This window comes from Populus trichocarpa, chromosome 2, assembly GCF_000002775.5.
Source record: "Populus trichocarpa isolate Nisqually-1 chromosome 2, P.trichocarpa_v4.1, whole genome shotgun sequence".
NCBI lineage: Eukaryota > Viridiplantae > Streptophyta > Magnoliopsida > Malpighiales > Salicaceae > Populus > Populus trichocarpa.
In genome coordinates this window covers 17,862,067-17,883,117 of record NC_037286.2, presented here as the reverse complement: position 1 = coordinate 17,883,117, position 21,051 = coordinate 17,862,067, and the positions used below count along the sequence as shown (strand labels likewise).

Genomic DNA, 21,051 nt, shown 5'->3' with positions numbered 1-21,051 from the left:
TTATCAAAATTTCAGCGTACTACTCAGCCCAAAGCTTCCTGGTAGTCTAAAGAGGTCTCGTACTACATTGTAGGTGGATGCCAAAAGCTTTTATATCTGTAGAATAATGACTAGTATATGATTAGTATAGTAAATTACAAGCAATTATGCATGAATAATTTAATTAGTACAGTACTTTTATATCAAGAAATATCTCCTGCAAGTCCTGTCATTAGCACAGGAAACTACATTTTCACATTTACAAATTGCCATTCAAAATCCAGTTAGGCTGCTCTTTAGCAAGTAATCATCAAAATAGGCAACTGTGACTCTAATAGCACATGTTTTTAACAATTTATTCAGTCTTCCTTCGACATTTTATCCTGCAGGAAACAGTGTGCAATCCAATCATTCTAAACGGTTCCAATCCTACACTCATAGCAGAATCCTTACTACCACCACAAACTTCCCTGTCACTACAACTCTGTATAAATAACCTTCATCGGTGTTCAATCTCCTCATAGTAAAGTCCTTCAGACAACAATCTTCTGTATTGTATTCACGTCGCATGCCTTCTAAAGTCTCTCAACAACAATGTGGCAATGCATGTGAATCTGTGATGAATGTATTGATTCAAGAACATAACCGGCTTGAGGTGAATACAAGTTTTACACAAAATTATAAATGGGACTTTTTAAAATATTTTAATTTTTTTTTTTATGTATATCTGACAAATGAAATCTTGAACAATCTTTATTTTTTATTTAGAGTTTTTTTATTAAGCGGAGATAACTTTCATTTCATAAAAAATAATTTTGAAACAAACAATCTTTATTTGGAGTCTTGGGCTATTTTCTATATGCTCTGGCCGGCTCTGTTCATGAAAAGCCTGTGATAACTTTCAGCAAGAGTTCTTGCTACATGAGCCACTCCATCGAGTCGCTTATACGTGGATTTGGAGCAAATCTAACAGTTTATGAGCTCGACAAAATTCCAAATGGACAACAAATTGAAAGGGCACTGGTGCAGCTGGGGTTTCGACAGGGTGTACCTGTCGTGTTCATAGGCCAACAGCTGGTTGGTAACGAAAGGAAGGAGATGAGCCTCCACGTCCAGAAACAAACTAATCTCATTGCTTATACAAGCAATTGCAATATGGGTTTAGAATAAGTAGTTTCTCACTGACTGCTGGACATTTAGATAAAACCACCACTTCTGTTCATTTTTTTATTTTCTGTTTTCCCCGAGTAGGAGAAAATGATAAGAGGCACGGCTCAGAACCTCTTTATGTTTTTAATTTTCTTGAATAAAGTTTCAGAACTTCCACGCATCTACGGTGTACCTAACAAGGATGCGCTACTTCTGTTTCTTTCTACGGACTCAAAATCAAGCATTTGCGGTTGTGTGAGGTAGAAAGCATGAGCATTTTGTATCGAGAAATTACTAGCATGAGCATTTCCAAACCTTTTTTTATTTCAGTAAATAAGAAATTTCTTAATCAAAACTGTTCATTACCGTTATTCCTGACTTGACACAAGTTAGAGTGCTAGTATCTATCAAAACTGTTCATTTCTGTTGCTTAACCTAATGAAATTATATGGGGAAATAAATAATTTGGCATTTTCTATGTGACCATGTACATGTCTTTTGAGTAAATTATATGTATGTACGTACTTTGAGTGTTGCAATTCATGTAAATTAGTGTGGTTCATGTATTAGGTATTAATAGGAGTTCATGTAAGATATCAAGAGATTACTAGCATGTCTATAAATACCTCTTGTTAGATAATTGTAAATATGAGTGAGAAAATACAAAATCTCTTCCTTAAAGCACTTCCTTTTTCTCTTACAAAACATCATTTTATTTCTAATAAAGGGTTTAGTGATGGAAAGTAATAGAATGTACTCATTTTAATTTCCACTTCTTACAAAAGGAAACTATGATAAGTACTGGTGGTGTTTTTGTATGAGAGCTTTGCTTGGCTCACAAGATGTTTGGAAGATTGTATAAAAAAGTTAAGATCAAACATAAAATGAGGACTTAATATCTCAAAATAAGAAGGATGTTGATGAGTATCAGTCCAACACCATGCTTAATCATGCCAAAAACCTATTGGAGGTGTCAAGTGGAACATATAGAGCAAGATGAATCTAGAGAAGCTTGGGACGTCTAGGGAGCATGAATGGCAGCCTCTAACTCATCTAATCCAAGTCCAAAAAGAGCCCAATTCATGTGGATCAAGGTGGTGATGTGTCCGGCCCCATAATAGCTTTGTTAGGCTTGTTTTTCCTAATGTTACAAGGATAGAAAGTCAATAATTTATTCTCCTAAACAAGAAAAGAAAGTAATTAAATCAACAACAAAGAAAAAAATTAGTGTTATTATTTGTCCAAGTTATATAAGGAAATCCAAGCTAAACAAAGAACTAAAGGGGAGGCAAATCAGGTCAGAATTTTCCTAGTCTACAAAGGACTGATAGTAGCGACAACTACTCCTATGAATGCAAGGAAGGATTATTTAGCTATAACAACTTATAAACTAGGGAAATTAGATTTTTTAGCTTTTTTTTTTTTTTTTTGCTATATGCGACAACAATACCAGGCTTTGTGTTATTTTTATTTCTTTATGTTTTGGGTTATATTTGGGTTTAATTGTAAGTGAACCTCATATAAGTCCACATAAGAGACCCATTAAGATTTATTTCAGTCTAGAGTCAGTATAAATAAAACCATAATCAAACATGTAGGGTTACCCAATCTTGAGATTAATAAGACTTATTTGTCGCACCTTGTTATGTGAGTTAGTGAGATATTCTCTCTTCCTTGGTTCTCTAAAAAACTGAAATGACTTATCAAAAAACAACTGACTTTGTGATGTCATCTGTATACTTCTCGTTCAAGAGGTTCGCATCGGATGCTTTGGTAAGGATAAGGAAGAAGGATCAACAAGCCCTCACCCTTATTCATCAATTTTTGGATGAATCAATGCTTGAGAAGGTGGCTAATAGAACCACTAGAAAGAATCCTATAAGATTTTGCAAAGCTCTTTCCATGGGCTGACAAAGTATAGAGGATGCGACTCCAAGTACTTACAGGTGAATTTGAAACCTTGAGAGTGAAAGAATCTAGGTCAATTATGGATTATTATTTATGGTTGTTAGATTTTGAATCAAATGAAGAGATATGGAGAAAAGATACAATACATTTGTGTCATTGAAAAGATTCTTCACTCCTTGATTTTAAAATTTAATTATATAGTTTATGTTATTGAATCATAAGATATAGACTCAATGATAATTCAACAAGTAATGGATGAACTATAAACCCAAAAAGACAACTTTAAAAAGAGGCAAGATGTATCATTGGAGCAAGTCCTTAATCCCAAAGCTTTTTTGAAAGATGATGTTGAAGAAAAAGAGCTAAAGAGGATGAGAAAGAGGAAGTGGTCATGACAAGAAAGAAAAGGAAGAGGTAATTGTTGTAATTATAACAGCAGTGAAAAAAAGCCATCAATCAATTTTAGGACGTTGGAGATCAAGAGGAATAGGCCACTATCATAGAGTAAACAAGAGAAGGTATGAAAATTCTAATGGTCAATGTTATAATTGTCATAAATTTGATCATTATTCTCGGGAACATTGCAATGCTACTAATGATGTTGAAGAAAATAAAAATCTCATTATTGACAAGCTAGAGGTAGATGAGTCAACCTTGTTGCTAGCGTACAAGAATGAAAAGATAGATGGAAAAAAACTTGTGGTACCTTGATAAGGGAGCAAGCAATTACATGTGTGGGGCAAAGAAAAATTTATAGAACTTGATGAGAAGATAAAAGGAAATGTTTCATTTCGATACCTTTCAAAATTACAAATTCAAAAGAAATGTATCATTTTAATTTTCTTAAAAGATGCATGATAGTTGTAGACTTATCATTTATGTTTACTTAGTACCCACCAAATTGTAAAGTAACATTTTGAATTTGGGACAACTCCTTGGAAAAGGGTATGAAATTCATATGAAAGATTGTTGTCTTTGGCTAAAAGATCAAAACGATACTTTGATTGCTAAGGTGTTTATATCCAATAAATAAATGTTTATGTCTAAAATCTATACCATTATTGCAAGTGCTTGGAATCTTGCATGGGAGATGAAATATGGTGTTGGTATATTAGGTTCAGTAACTTGTATTTTGTATCTCTCAAATCCTTAGGAGTAAAGAAGATGGTGAAAGGCATGCCTCACATTAATCATTCTAATCAATTATATAAGGCATCTCTCATGGACAAGCATATAAGGAGTTTTCTAAAAGAAGCCATGTCAATAGCAACAATGCCACTTCAACTTTTTCATACTAATATATGCAGACAATCAATCTATAATCATTTGGTAACAATAAATTTTATTTTTTATTGATGATTATAGTAGAAAATTTTGGATTTCTTAGGACTTATGGACTTTATCTTTATTTTTGTTAGCTACAACCCAAGACTTGTTTTGGTTTAATTAATACTTTGTTTTCAGTTAAGATTCAAAACTTGTTTAGATCAGGTTATGGGCTTTTCAGTTTAGGGTTTTTTGATCAGTTTTGTAAGTGGGCTGAATCAGTCAACTAGAATAGATCCATTAGGATTAATTTTTTAAGAATTATTTAAACTCATGTAACCTAAATTTCAGTAGTCATTAATGAATATTACTTTTGAATTTTTTAGTTTTATCGTGTGAGAGTGATTCTGCATTCTTCAGTTCTTGAACGAACTGAATCTAACTTATCAAAGATTAACTAGTTTTGTGGCGTTATTCTACTTCATTCCAATAGTGTTGGTACCTTGGGGCAAGTTTTCATTGTGTCACACTCCTATTAGACCTATTTCAACTTTCCCGGATCAGATCTCAATCTTGATTGTAGGTTGCGTGACCACGTGATTACGAGATTCGCATCAGGAAGTAGTTATTCTCATAAATTGAGGTATAAGGAATACCTAAAACTAATATACAAGTGTTTGTCATAAGACATGTACACTAAACTGATCCGTATGAGAATTTCATATGGAGAGAACACTTATGTTTATGGAAATGTTCACGTAACGATTGTGTAAGTGATCCTTAGACTTGAGATTACTAAGTTATCTTATATAAAGAATGTTATACTTTGATCATGTTACATGTTATCTTATATAAAGGTACATGAGCGATCAAGAGAGGATTTATCATCCTAAGTGAATTAAGAAAAATATTTCATTTGTTCTCAAATAGTATTGACTGAAAAATTCTTGCCCAAGGTGAAATGAGATTTAAAAAGAGTTCTAAATCTTATTCTGACGATCAATGACTATTATGTAGAGAAAAAATATGATTTAACATGACATATATACTTCATGTTTTAATGTTAAATCAAAACATTATTTATGAAATGATATTAATTATACTGAGAAACCGGTCACTGAAAGCTTAAGTCAAACCACTAATGACTTTCTAATATTTGGAGGATCATGACACGTTGCTAGATGATGCATCTGATCTTCAAATATAAATTAATTAATTGTTGAATTGATAATAAATTAATTAATTTAATTCTATTTAATTTAATTTTAATTTATATATGAGCCAGCATATTAGGAACCATTATCTAGAAATTAAACTGAGATGATTTAATTATGTATGACTTGATTAAAATATATTTTAGAAATTAAGGACTAAAATATAATTAATACAAGGATTATATTTCTAGACTTAGAAAAATCAAGGACTTAATTGAGTTAATTTCTAAAATTATCCTAAATTAATATATGGATATTATTTAGAGAACAAATTGATATTTTTTATTTTATAGGGTTTTTTCATATTTCCCTATAAATAATAAACTACATCTTTTATTTTGGTAAGGTTGTCTGTTAGACAAAAAAACTACATAAATACAAAATTAGAGCTAACACTATAGGCATAGTAATCTCTCTCTTCTAAATAAGGATTTAAGAGATTTTTTATTGGTAGTTCGTGTAGATTATCGTTGGAAGCCGGATAATTAGATGACTTGTAGTTTGTAACAACGTAACCTTTAAAGAATTATTTAAGGCAAAAAAAATCAAATCTTAAGATAATAAATTTCTAAAAAAATTTAAATTTGTTTAACGGTATTTGAAAAATTCCCAAATAGTTTTATTTTATTATTTATATTGCGTGTATAATATTTAAAAACCTGAGTCGGGCTCGCATAACCTATATGTAGTGCCTGAGAGCTAGAGTTTTTTTTAGGATAAAATGGTTGTAGAAATGGTAGGACATGAGACTATGGTGGTGGAGGAGAATAAAAAATTTCTATCAGAGTAGAAGCAAGATGAGGAGTCCTTGAATGTGAACAGCAGATCACAAGTTTCTTTTTGTTTTAAAAGATGAATCTTCTGTTAGAGAATAATATAAATCATATCCTTGGACCTTACCTAACAGCTTAAGCTATTGGGTTGAGATGGTTCTTTGACATGGTATCAGAGCTTTAATGACCAAGCGGTCACGAGTTCGAATCTCACCATCCCCATTTATTTGATAAAAATTAAGCACAAGGTAATGTGGGCCTGTGCAAGTTTCAAGCCCAAAGGGCTTTCACTTGAGGGGGTGTGTTAGAGAATAATATAAATCATATCCTTGGACCTTACCTAACAGCTTAAGCTATTGGGTTGAGATGGTTATTTGACATCTTCCTCGGTCTCTCTCATTTTTTTCCTCCATAAGATGCTCCCTCCTCAAAGAAAATAAAAGAATGTCAATAAGAAGAAAATCGCAAAGAAAAAGAGATAAAGCACATGTACAGTATTCACTTTCATCCATAAAATATCCCTCACCCAGCAGCACGACATCGAGAAATATTTTAATCAACTGTATGACACCCTCTTCCTTTCAATAAAGAGAGAAAGCAAAGTATTAAATCAATCGGAGGAACTCTCCACGAGGATGTGCACCTACACTCAGGGGTGAAACCAGGGGAGGCAAGTAGGGCCGGGTTCTTGTAAAATATTTTAATTTTTTGTATTTTTAGTGTTTAAATATAAAATAATATAATATATTTTTATTTTAAATAAATAAATTTTTTAATAATAAATTATATCTTGAGTTTTGATACTTTCTATTATATAATTTCAGCTCCACCGCTGCCCACACTTCTCACAGCTACAGACAAAAATCACAAGTCCACCTTCATCCTGGTAACGACTTCATTCTCCCGTGGAATGTAAAAACCATGCTATTATATGGTATGGATTAAGAGAAAAAATTTTAGAGTTGAATTCATATCTAATAACCCAATTATATTGTATGTAAAAACCATGCTATTGTATTTCTTTTAATGAACCATGCCCAATTAACCTAGCCCAAATACTCTAGCCAGCCCGTGAAAAACCCAACAAACTTTTTATGCCTCCATTAATTTTAATTTAAAGTTTAAATATATAAAAAATAACATATTCCTTCATTCCTAAAAATAGTTGAATTCTTATCAATGTAGCATACATAAGAATCGAACACTTATAGAAAATCATTTTTAAAGTATCTCCAAGCATCCTAAATAACATTTTATTTTTTTTATTAATTTAAAATACTTTTAAAAGATATATGATATGTATTAAGAGAAAATTTTATAATACACAAGAAGTAACTAATAAGATTTTATATCTTCAAAATGGATCAGCAATGGTGAGTTTTCTCTCTATATGTCTGTTGTATTTGTTTAGAGTGTTTTTTGAAAAATAGCAAGACCTATCTTTCCACTATATATTACTAATTTAACATGCGCTTTGCTTATTTTTTTTTCTCATATTTTATTTTTTGATGATCCTAGATGACTCATCAAGGTTTACATTGCTAATGAGTTTAAAACTTGTACTCTCTATCATTTTCTTATCTATAGCATGATAACAAAAAATTCAGTAAAATTTGCATCATACATCAAGAAACATTAATGTTCCATATGCCATTGAAAAATTGGATTCATTTTAAGTTGAACGAGTGAAAAGAGCTAGCTATAATCAAATCTATAAATGTTCTAATTTAGAACATTATATTTTACCCTTGTTTTTTCATTATATTATAAATAAAATAAAATAATTAAAGTTAAGATGATGAGCAAGAAAAACTGAGGATCAAGTGATATAATGGAAGATTAGACAAATAAGGAAATAAATAAAAGGGATCTTCTTTTATATATATATATATATTGAAAGAGATCTTGCACAATCTATAAAAGGAAATAAGTTAATATTTAACCATAAAAGTTTCATATTAGAAATCATCATTCAAGAAGAAAATAATATAAAAAATATTCCGAATCATCATTCAAGAAGAAAATAATATAAAAAATATTCCAATGCTTTTCAGTTTTTATAGGAATCCTAACACTATAAATTAGGTCATAGGGTATACAATAAAAACATCATAAATACATGCTAACCTCAGAGATGCATAGAAAAAAAAATAAAGAAAGAAAATATTGAAAGAAAAAACATCAAACAAAATAAAAGAATTAGACCAAAAGATTCGCATTCTCTCTCCCTCCCCACCAACACTAAAACTTAGCCGCTATTTAGTTAGAGATCATTTGGGAATCCCTCAAATTTTTTTAAAATAAATTTCTAAAAAATATATTTTTTATGTCTTTAGATCGTTTTGATGTGCTGATCTCAAAAATAATTTTTTAAAAATTAAAAAAACATCATTTTGATGCATTTCTAGGCGAAAAACATTTTGAACCGCTACCACTATTACAATCTCAAACATGCCCTACAGTTTCTTTGCTTTGCTTTGTCAAATATAATGAAAGATGAGATAAATAAGAAAAATAATAAAGATGGATCTTATTTCATAATATATATATATATATATATATATATAAAGAAATTATGCACAATCATGAAAAGGAAATAAGTTATTATTTGACCATAATAGAAATCCTCATTGAAGAAGAAAATAATATAAAAAATATGCCAATGCTTTTCAGTTTTGATAGGAATCCCAACACTATAAATTAGGTCATAGGGTATATAATCATGACATCATAAATACATGCCAACTTGAGAGATACATAGAAAAAAAGATAGAAAAAAACATCAAAAAAATAAGAGAATTAGACCAAAAAATTTGCATTCTCTCTTTCCCTCTCTACCAACACTAAAACTTAGTCACTATTTAATTAGTTTCTTTGCTTTGTCAAATATAATGAAAGATCAAATAAATAATAAAAATCCTTCTTTCATAATATATATATATATATATATATATATATATATATATATATATATAAAGATAACACGCACAGTCATGAAAAGGAAATAATTTATTATTTAACCATAATAAAAATCCTCATTCAAGAAGCAAATAATAAAGAAAATATTCCAATGTTTTTTTTCTAGTTTTGATAGGAACCTAACATTATAAATTAGGGCATGTGGTACACGATAAAAACATCATAAATACATTAGCCAACCCGAGAAATGCATAAAAAGAAAAGATAAAAAAAAAACATAAAAGAATAAAAGAATTAGACCAAACCAAAAGACTATCTCTCCCCCTCTCCCTTTCCCTCTCCCTCTTATAAAAAGAAAAGATTAAAAAAACATAAAATAATAAAAGAATTAAACCAAACCAACTCTCTCTCTTTCTCCCCTTTCCCAAAAAAAAACCCCCCCCCCCCCCCCCCCAAAAAAAAAAAAACTTAGCCTCTATTTAGTTAGGTTTTTGCTTTGTCAAAAGTGACAGTCAAATGAATGACTTGCCAACCATACCTACCACTTGACATTCTTTGAACCATCATAAACCACCACAACAACAACATCAATCTCGACCACTATATATCAGTCTTTCTTCTTACCTAGTAGATCAAATCAACCCATCAAACTAGTCCATCTTTACTAGCCATCCATAGTGCCACCATCACTCCTACCAAGCCACTAGAAAAAACCATGTTCTCCTCTTCTCTTCCCATCAGAAAAAAGCTAAATAATCATAGCAGTCTAAAATCTTAAAAGCACATCCCTGATTTGACCTAATAACACCCATCAACCAAACACCATCATCTTTGCCATACCTGGAACAATACCTCCCATTCATATATTTTTCTTGATTAAACCTGCAGGATATCCAAATAGCACCATCAACTCTAACCTCTTCCACCTACAATCAACCATAAATTCTAGGCCTAAAGGAGTAATAAAGGTTTTAAGAAACAGATAAATAAGTTGATTCAACACATATGGCTATCAATTCAATACAGAAATGGTGTATGTAATATAGCCATAAAGGAGTAATAAAGCATTACAAAATAAGGCTTATATGATCCTTTTCCAGCTGATGAAATGAGTTATGCACTAGATGTTTGCATTTTTAACAAATCCAAAGTCCTTGAATTTGTCAAATATATAGGGTCTTAATTTATAGAAACCCATCTTAAAGTGTACTAAAATAAATTGACTAAAGTCTTTCATAATGATAAACTATTGATCTATTATTTTTATACAATCTTGGTTGGAATTATTCTTAGCTAGTACATATGGTTTAATGGCTCCAAAACAAAATAATAGAAATATTTAGTCAACATCTATTTAAAACAATTTAAACTCAACTTTGATGTGACTTGGAGTAGGTTTGACCTTTAAAGAATGGAGAAAATAAAAAATAAATTTATCAAGGAATATTCTCTGAGGTTAAGCAAAGTAGCAATATAAACACACCCTTCTTTACTCTAAGAAAAGCTCACCTTTATTTTCATTAACACTTTAAGGCTCTATATTATGAATACTCAAAATCTGTAATTCATCATCCCATTTTATGGATCTGGTGACCAGAGTAGAAATGGTTGATCAAGGTCTAAAATCAGGAAGGATTGGGAATCCAACAATGAGTTTCGGTACCATATTAAAAGACAAATCAAAATATGGCCTTAAATTAGGAATCTTTACCACAAACACTCTAATTAGTCACCTCAACATCTTATCCTACCATCTTAATTATCATTGAGTTTCATGGAATCAACATATTTTCAAGTTTCATTACCCAAGATTGACATACCTCTTTTGCTCAACGTTATTTACCAACAAATACAACCATATTATTTAATAGTTTTACCAACATTTACCTGGTATATTACCCACATTTTATATATATAATGCCTTAATAATCTTTGTTTTATGTTTTGAAGGTACTTTTGGATGTAAGATTTAAAAAGAAGTAAATTGGAGATAAAATTCAGACCATATGCCAACTTGTGTTGAATATTGATAGATTTGACCTCTGATCGATGCTTTATGTAGAACTTGAGTTGTAGAGGTTGAAGTTAAGTGATTCCAGTGGTATTAGAAAGCTAACATCCATACATTTCTATACAAATATAGATAGAAAAATGTTTTTTTTTAAAAAAAAAGAAGAAAGAGCATGGAAATCATAGCCTTCAAAGACAAGTCTTGTAATCTCCCAGTTTTGACATTCGACCATTTGACTTGAATATCTTGAGTTAGAGAAGTTCATTTGATACAAACTTAATTTTTTTGGATTCCTGACTCAAAGACCTATCAACCTACCAAATTTCAGCAGAAAAAAAATCTCATATGAGAGAGATATGAGTTTTTTAAGATAACCCATAAATTCTGTCATCAGATAGGTTCTGTGAAGAAACAGTCCAACTTACTTCCTAAGCATCCAAACTAACATGACAATTATTTCTCCATATGGAAAAGGTCTTTATTTGAAAAATTTAACTTCTCTAAGTCCAAAGTCAAAGCTTGAAGATTTTATGCAAGACTATTTTTTCTTCTTTTTAGGAAAATAATTATTGTAATACTTAAATGTACATTGTCTACTTTGAAAAGGACAATTATTATTTTAAAGGATATAAATGGATTGGAGGGATGTGGAGATTAGGGTTTCCTATCAAATAAAACGATAGAGAAAAAGAAAGAGAAGGGGGTGGCCAGAGATTATTTTCAGTTTATTTATTTTACTTTGATTGGGTGGCCAGAGATTATTTTCAGTTTATTTATTTTACTTTGATTATTTTATTTTGTTTACTATAGCATAGCTTAGATAACCTCAAAACCTTCCAACTTTGAATCATTTAGTATAAAGAACTAAACTAAATTTTTCTCATGGGATCGACCCCTTACTTGCTTTATACTATCTTATTTGTTTAAGTTAGAGTAATTAATTTGTGTGATCGCAACATCGCAACACCAACACTCTTTAAAACTAGACACATTACTCCATTGCTCGACAAATCTTGTATAATCATCATATCCTAGGTTTTACGATACAAATATGGAATACGAATATCATGATGGGATCTTGGGTCATTCAATTAAAAGCTAAAAAAAATTCAAACATAAAGTCCAAAAGTTGGTAACCAACGACCATATTGTATTTATGGAGGAAAATGGTGCACATCATATCATCATTATTCCACTATCAACATTAGATACAAGACCAATAAGATGAAAATAACATATAAGGAATGTCGTCAAACCTAAAAATGTATAATGGAATAAGTTGGTGTGAAAATAGAAGTGTTGCGCTCGCAACTTATTTTTGTGATTGAACTTTAAGATCATTTTATCTTTTTTGTTTAAAAATATCAAAACTTTAAATTGTTTTACACTTATTTTAGTTCAAACCATATCTTTTAGTGTAGTTTTCATGTTTTATGTCTTATTATTGTTTTAAAACCAGTAGATGTTTATTTAAAACTAACTTGTCAAATTTATACAAAATTGGTCAAATTCTGAGACATGTCATGCAAATGTTAGGGAGCAACCCTTCTTTTTGAATCATAAAATCTTTTTTTTTTACCCTTGATAAACTTTAAAAGGTTGTGACTAGATTATCTCTTTTTTTAATCTTAAAGTGCATAAGTCTTAAAAGGATGAAGTCTATCTTCAAACCCTCTTTTAAAACTGTATAATACCCTTTTCACTCGAAACAAACCTTAAAAAGAGAAATATCTTAAAATAAGCCTCATATGTAAGCAAATGATTTGATGAGGTATTGGTTATGGTATTAGCATCCATATTATGTCATACCTAAGGTAATATTGTGTTTTATAACCGCTTGTCTATCTAATGGTTAAATTTGGTACACCTTAGTAGAGTGAACAAAAGATTAGAGGTCAAATCTAGCAATTCTAGAGTTAAAACATAAAAATAAAAGAAACTGTTTTTTTATTTAATATCAGGAATATGTCTTACGTATAAATTCATAATCTCGTATATTAAAAAAATTTAGTGTTTTTTGATGTAGGTCAAGTTCTAATGGATAATCATAAACTAGTTATGATTCTTGTTGACTGATTTTTGTATTTTTAAAAGTATGATAAAAATACAATTTTGTTTTCATCAAAATATGCATGAAAATTTTTATAATTTGGTTGTATGAACACAAACAAAAACATATTTTTGTACTTCTGAAATCAAGAATTTTTTTTAATGTTTTATTTTTATTTGTTTGAAATTTTGGAGAAAAGTAGGTATTTTTTAATATCGGGTTCGTATCTTACAGTGTAAGTCTACTGCTTGATATTGAGTAAAGTTGTTGGAAAAACACACGAGTAACCTATATATAATTCTAAAATAGTCCCTGAATTTTTTCAATATTTTTAAAAATTATTTGCGACTTGTTTGAAAAAAACACAAAAAAAGAGAGAACAAACTTCGCTAGAAAATCAATAGGGCATAACTAAAAATAAGAGGCTTAAAAATTGTCTTAAGATTGTTTTTGATAAACATGCCTTAAGAACACAAAAAACATTTTTTTTTTCAAGAATGGGCTTAGCCTAGCCACATGGGCTAGGCTTCCTAGCCCAAGGCCCAAGCCCAATAACATAACCTATAACGTAAACAAAATGAAGATCAAAGAAGAGGTTTTTGTTTGAAATTCATGAAGAACATATTGAAGAAACCCAACAACGTGAATCTAATTTCAGACCAAATCATGTCAAATTAAGGGCACCAAGGTATGTAAAAACAACATTCAAACAAGATTTTGGAGCTGGATTAACAAGATAATCAACCAAACATCATGATTATTTGATTTTATGTGAAGAATAAAATGAAAGAATCGAAGATCAATAACCATAAAAACAATGTTTTTAAACCATAAAAACCCTTGATTAATGATTAAAAAGCATGCATGTATATATAAGAACCATCAATCAACCAAAACGACTTGGAAAACAAGAACCTAAAGCAATGTTCAACAGATGAACATCAACTGAAAACCCATAAAAACCAAGGAAACCCAAAATTACACAAAGAGCAAAGAAAATAGGCTAAACCTAACAACCAAAGCTTAAACATGCTCCAAATAATTTACTTGAACCATCAAAACAACAAGGAACAAAAAATCAAAAGAAACAAAAGTCTACATACTGATAAAAAACCAAAAAAACACATTTCAACATTATTTCATTAGCTATTTTTCACATCCTTAACCATAAATAACATGCATTTGGCTTAAGAAATCATAACCAATCACTAACAATGGTCTAAGAACATCATAAACAAACTACTATAATAACTTTATTGATTATCTTGAACATCAAAACATGTTAAAACATGTGTTAATTTACCATTTATCATGTTAATAATAATTCTAAACATCAAACTAATTTTGATTAATTTTGTAATACAATAAAAAATAATTTAGGATTTTTGTTTTTTACACTATAAAAGTGTGTTTTTTTCCCTAGTTTTTCTTTCCTTCCTTTCCATGGCCTTTGGTATGGGTTTTGAAAGGGTAATAGGGATCATTCATAGGTCATGAGTTGGACCACCCTCACCTTTTAATGTTGAATAATGAATCCAAGCCATCCATTGAGGTTGAGGATCATCCTTTACAGTGTTTCAGAGCTGACAATGAAAGTATACTAGCAGACATAATTGGTTAGGGTGTGGGTTTTGTCCTTTTGTAACAACGCATTCAAGGTTGCAAAGGAGTTGTTGTTCTATCTTGGTATTAGTACAAAATACAAGGTGTAAGGGGGTATGTTTCTTACTTGTTTGGAGAAGAGATAAAGGAGAAATAGACTCTGCAAGGTGGTAGCAGAACAAGGCTCTTTTCAGGACTTTTTGGGGGAAGAAGATCAGTAGTGGCCAGACGACAAGTCATCTAGCCCTCTTTTTATCCTTTTTTCAGGGCTTTTTGATTTGTCCAAGACTAATCAAAACATCATTGTTTTGAACAAAAACAAATTGTTTTGATAACCTTAGGTTAATTAGATTTTAATTTGAGATTTGACTAAAATTCAATTTAGTCTCTAATCTCTTGATTTCTTTTAATTGCCTTTCAACTTTTAATTTCATGTAATTTTACCCCTATCAAACTTAATTACCAACCCAGTTCAGTGTTTTTTTTCCATTTTTGTCTTCAGTTTTTTTATTTATGCAAGTTGAGCCTTAATTGACCATTTAACTTTTAATTTTATTCAATTTGGCCCTTGATTTCGTCGATTGTAGTCCCTACATCCAAGCTTCTTTTGCACTTTGGTCCTGAGTTTTGAATTTATTCAATCACGTTCCTAATTGCCTATCAAACTTTAAGAATTATGCAATTAAGCCTCTTATCTGATTAAATTAGCTTTTCAAAATTACAATTCAACTTAAGACATCAATTTCTTCTAACTAAAGCTCAAATTAAACTCAAAAACTAATTTTTCTTGAAATTAAGCCATCAATAAATTCAATTAAACCTTGAAAATGTCAATTGAGTTTATAAACCTATAACTTTACAATTTCTTGTCAATAAGGCCTTCATCAATCACAATTGAATAATCAATTTTTCCAACTTTATATATCTCGATACTCCTCAACTAGTCTTTGGTAATTTTCTGGGTGTTCTTCATGTTTCCTCCACTGATATATATTTTTTATTTTTTTTCTCAAGTGTTTCAATTTTTTTGTATTTGTTTCTTGATTTTTTTGTTTTTTTTTCTCTTTCCTAATTTTTTTGTATATTTATATGGGGCTCTAAAATGGGTAGCAAATAATATACATATAAATCATGATCTCATTGCTTCTTCTGTAAGGTTAACTATGTTGTTTTTCTAATTAATGATGATTTTTTTTAATAAGACTAAGACTTATCAACATGATCAAAGTTGATTTTGAGATGAACAAAGGTCATATTTGGTGTATCCTCCATGAATAAGATATATCCTTTAGGGTCTTGTTTTAGTATAAAATATCTTTCTTGGATATGTAACCCAAACTTGAATCACCCTTTATATTTAGGGCATGTTTTGAAAGTGTTTAGATGATCAATGAAATTAATCAAATAGAAAAAAAAAAATATGAAAGGGACATAAAAGTATTATAAAAGTGAGCAAGAAAATGACTAGAAAAAAAAAAAAGCTCTCTAAAGCATCCCTAATGATAATGAAAAGTTTAGAATTAAAGACAAGATATCAATGACAAAGTGTGAGATCTAAGTTGGAGAATTCAGATTATAGTGAGATTAATTGTTAAAATGAAAAAAATAAAAGCGTCAAGCCTAAAAGATCTCCATTTATGAATAAGTGATGTACTCCCTTTAAACCATTAAATATATTTTGAGCCTTACACACACGCGCACACACACACACCACATTCTTTTATAAAGTATGAATCTTAGCTTACATTACATTCTTTGGAAGCCTTTTCTAATCAAAACAATTGTTTATGATGATAAGTTTTTAGCCTCCAAAAAAAGAAAAAAGTATTGTCAAGAAAAAAACATGACTTGTTTATACGTTTCATATCATTATTTCTGACATTGTATCATGTTTTTTTTTTACCAATAAATAGGAAAGATTAACACAACATAAAGTAAGGTGTCTTTCTTTTTTAAGAAAGTAAAAACTATCCTTTTGGAATCCAACGTTGTTTTCCCAAAATAACCTTCCATTTATCAAAGAATCCATCTGATCCATTCATTTTTAATAAATAGCCAAAATTTTGGGATAGCCTTTTTTTTCAGAATCTCAACCAACACCCATTTTCATACACCAACAAAAACATCTAAAATTATATTATAGCACTTGAATGACATGTTTTGGTTCTTTGGCCAAGAAATATAAATGTTTACTTGATGAAAAATACTTTCAAATTTACATCTCATTGATTTTATTTTAATATTTGGACCTACATGAACATAATCATTAAGATTTATAGCTTGGTTTCAAAATAAGAAAGATGATTTTATAAAAAATGTATTATAACAAAATAAGAAAAAGTTCGTAACAAAAAAGATGATGATGCATGTGCGTCTTGTGATGGCTAATGAAAAAGATGAACACAACTAGACCAGTTAGGAGCAATTTATTTTAAAAAGATCAACTATGATGAGAATAGCTAAATGATGATATAGTGAGCTCTATTATAGATGGAGTTGATAGTTTCTTCATTGTGATGGTGAAAAATGAGAAATATTGAACAAATACTCTCAAACATCATCTACTTTTTCAAAATAGCCTTTCATATTGAAGGATTTATCTAAGCCATTCATTTAAAAAAAAAGCCAAGATTTTGGGATGACCTTTCTTTTTCATAATCCTAACCAACTATCATTTCATCATATACCAATATAAACTTGTAAAATTACATCATATTATTTAAATGACATGTTCGGGGTCTTTGACCAAGAAATATAAATGTCCACTTGATGAAAAATACTTTCAAATTTATATATCAATGATTTCATCGTAATAATTGGAACTATATAAATACAATTATTAAAATTTATGACTTGGTCTCAAAACAAGAAAGATGATTTCATAAAAAATGTATTCTAACAAAATTTTCTCATTAACTAAATTTGTAAAGTTCATAAAAAAAATGATGATGATGATGATTCATGTGTGCTTTATGATGGCTACTTAAAAAGATGCACATAACTAGATCAACTAGAGAATTCAAAGAGATAATTTACAAATATAATAACTAAATGATTATTTGATAAACTCCATTACAAATTAAGGAGACAATCTCTTCATATTAATGATTAAAAATGAGAAGTAATGAACATATACTCTCAGACTACATTTGAGGCAATGATAAGTAGAGTTAAAGTGGGCCAAGCTAAAATGATGGATTTGCCATGCTCAATCGATTAAAAATGGATAACATAGAAAGAAAAACTCGTTATGAGGATTGAAAGTATAGATGTCAGTTAAACAATTCAAGCAAGCAACAATACATTTTCAAATTTAGAAGTCTATAAATATACAAATGACATTAAGAAAGATTGGGCTTTCAAAATGTACAAATTGTAGTTTCCTTTCGATCATAGTAGGTGTCATCAAATTGGTTGCTACTATAGAGAAGGAACCATAATCCTAATCTCCTCCCATTAGCTTTGTGTTAATGGGAAGATGAGATTAGGGAAGTTCCCAATTGACATTGTTCTACCCTATAATTTGAGCAAGGAATCCAAGTCTCATCCAATTAATCCATGTTAAGGGATAGATTAGATTTGTTAAGTTTCTAACTTTCTTTTCTACAATAAATTTCTTGTTTCTCTTTTGAAGTTTAGGTTGTTTACCTCTCAATTTGACTATTTTCAAGCTTATTAGAAACAATAGAATTTTTTAGTGAAACCCTTCAGGAAGAGGAAAATTTCTTTCAAATAGCATTTTATTTCAAATGAAACCCTTTAATCTGATGATAATTTTTTTCAAATATAAATTTTCTTTTGAATAGCATTTTTAATTCAAGTAATGCTCATTAATCAAATGATAATTTTTCTTTCAAATAGTATTTTATTGTAATTTTATTTCAAATAACATTTAAAGTGGAGCCCTTCAATTAAATGACAATATTCTTTTAGAAATCATTTTTATTTCAAATAAAGCCCACTAATATGATAGCAATCATTTCATTTCAAAGCAAAGCTCTAACAAATCTTATGGCAATGTTATTTCAAATAGCACTTTTTTATTTCAACTCCTCAACTATTTTCTTTTACTTACAACTTTACAATATAAAGTCAAATAAAGATGAATTTTTCAATGTTTTTGTATAATATAGTATTGTAAAGAGAGGAAAGATGTCATAACTCATTTTCGACCCCCACCCCCCATTTTTTCAACATGTTTTTTTTTTAAAATTAAAATGGCATGTTAAAAAAACAAGATTTTTTAAATCTTATGGAGAAAAATTTCTCTTTTTTTCCTAAGACTTACTTGGATCATAACACATAAATGTATTCAATATAATATGGTATAACTTATGGCTTCTTTAAAAAAGAAAAGAAGAGTTTCTTATGCAGGAGTAGACATAAATATGATAACAAAAACTAATATAACAATGTTGGGTAGTAAGATGATAAGCAAGAAAAAAAATGGTCAAATAATATAATAACAAATCAGATAAATAAGAAAAAAAAACTAAAGAGAGATGTTCTTCTATAAAATAGAGATTCAAGCAAAATTGAAATTATGAGAAGATATCTAGAAAATCTCATTCAAAAGGGAAAGAATTTAGAAATCTTTCAATATTTTTTTTTCATTTTTAATAGGAACTCTAAAACTATAAATTAGGTAAAAAGTACACAATAAAGACATCAAAAATACATTAGCCAACTTAGAGATACTCAAGAAAAAAAAAAGATGAATAAAAATAAAAAGAATAAAAAAATAAAAGAATCAACCATAAGACTTGCTCCCTCTCTGCTAACACTAAAACCTAACCCCTGCCTAGTTATTTTCCTAGTTATTTTCATTATATTGTTGAAATCCGGTGATACTAGTGGCAATTGAACTAACAACTTGCCAACCACGCCCACCACCCCACATCCTTTGAGCCATCATAAACCACCACAATACCAGCGTCAATCTTACCCTCCTCATATCACATTCTTTCTCCTTGCTTACCAAACTGGATCAACCACAACCATCAAATGAAACCGAACTAGCCCCTCCTTACTAGCCATCCACAACACCATCACTTTTATTGAACCACTAACAAAACCACAACCTCATTTTCTTCTTTATTTGAATAAAAAATGAGCCATAGTAGCCCATGATTTGAAAGGCATAGCCCTGATTTAACCTAATATCAATTATCGATGAAACACCATCATCTTTGCCATATCCAAGATAGCACATCTCACCTATTTGTTCTTCTCAATTAAACAAACATGCATGTTCTCCAAATAGCACCATCAAGTGCAACCTCTCTCACCCAGAATCAACCATAAATTCTAGACCTATTCCATGAGAATGAACCCCTAAAATAGTCCATAATCTTATCCATAATCTCAAAACCCAGTCTTTAAAATATGTTATTTCTATGTTTTTTTATCAGTTCAGCGTGGAGTACACATGTCATCACTACTCAAATCATCCTTACACACCAGCTTGTGATAGCCACACGCCATATCTTTGGCAGATCATTTCTAATAGTTTTCAATTGACCTTCGTGGTGGTTTTTAGTTGTGATGAACGAACCCTAATGCATTGAATTATTTATTTCAAATAATTCTTAACATGTTATTAGTTTTTTAGTTGTGATGAATATGTGTTTGTTTTGATTGACATGTGTATTTATTTTTGTTGTTTTAGGTTCAGCATGACAACTGCTTTAGATTTCTTATAACTTAAAATTAGCCCAAGATTTGTAATTTCTATTTAGGTTTTTTCTTGGATGTCATATTATGGGTAAATCAACTTCATGTTTTCATATTTTTGCTTCTTTCAATGATTTATATTTGTCTTGTAACTTAAAATTCAGTTTAGAAATTATAAATTTTAATTAGGTTTTTTCTTGGATGTTATTAAAAGTAAACGAATCAACTTTGTATGTAAGTATTGATTTTCGTGTTCTTGTCTTTCTTTATTTTGATATAGTTTGTATCTTTCTTGTAATTCAAAATCAACACATGAAATGTAAATCCTAATTAAATCTTTTCTCTAAAGTTGCATTAAGAGTATGCAAGTTTATTTCCATTATTGTTATGCACGAATCTATTTTAATGTTCTTGACCCTTTTGATATAAAAAGTGAATTTGGATTGGGTCACTGTGATCCTATATAGACCCATTATGAATGAGTGATGGCCTCTAATTCCATTTCAA

General features: G+C 29.7%; 1 protein-coding gene across 1 annotated transcript; it reads left to right on the top strand.

Moving 5' to 3' along the window:
- The first annotated feature begins 547 nt into the window (after positions 1 to 547).
- LOC127905028 (monothiol glutaredoxin-S6-like) lies at positions 548 to 1,149 on the top strand. Its single transcript, XM_052450872.1, has 2 exons — positions 548 to 634; positions 868 to 1,149. The coding sequence occupies exons 1-2, from the start codon at positions 548 to 550 to the stop codon at positions 1,147 to 1,149; spliced, it is 369 nt and encodes a 122-aa protein (XP_052306832.1).
- Positions 1,150 to 21,051: the final 19,902 nt, after the last annotated feature.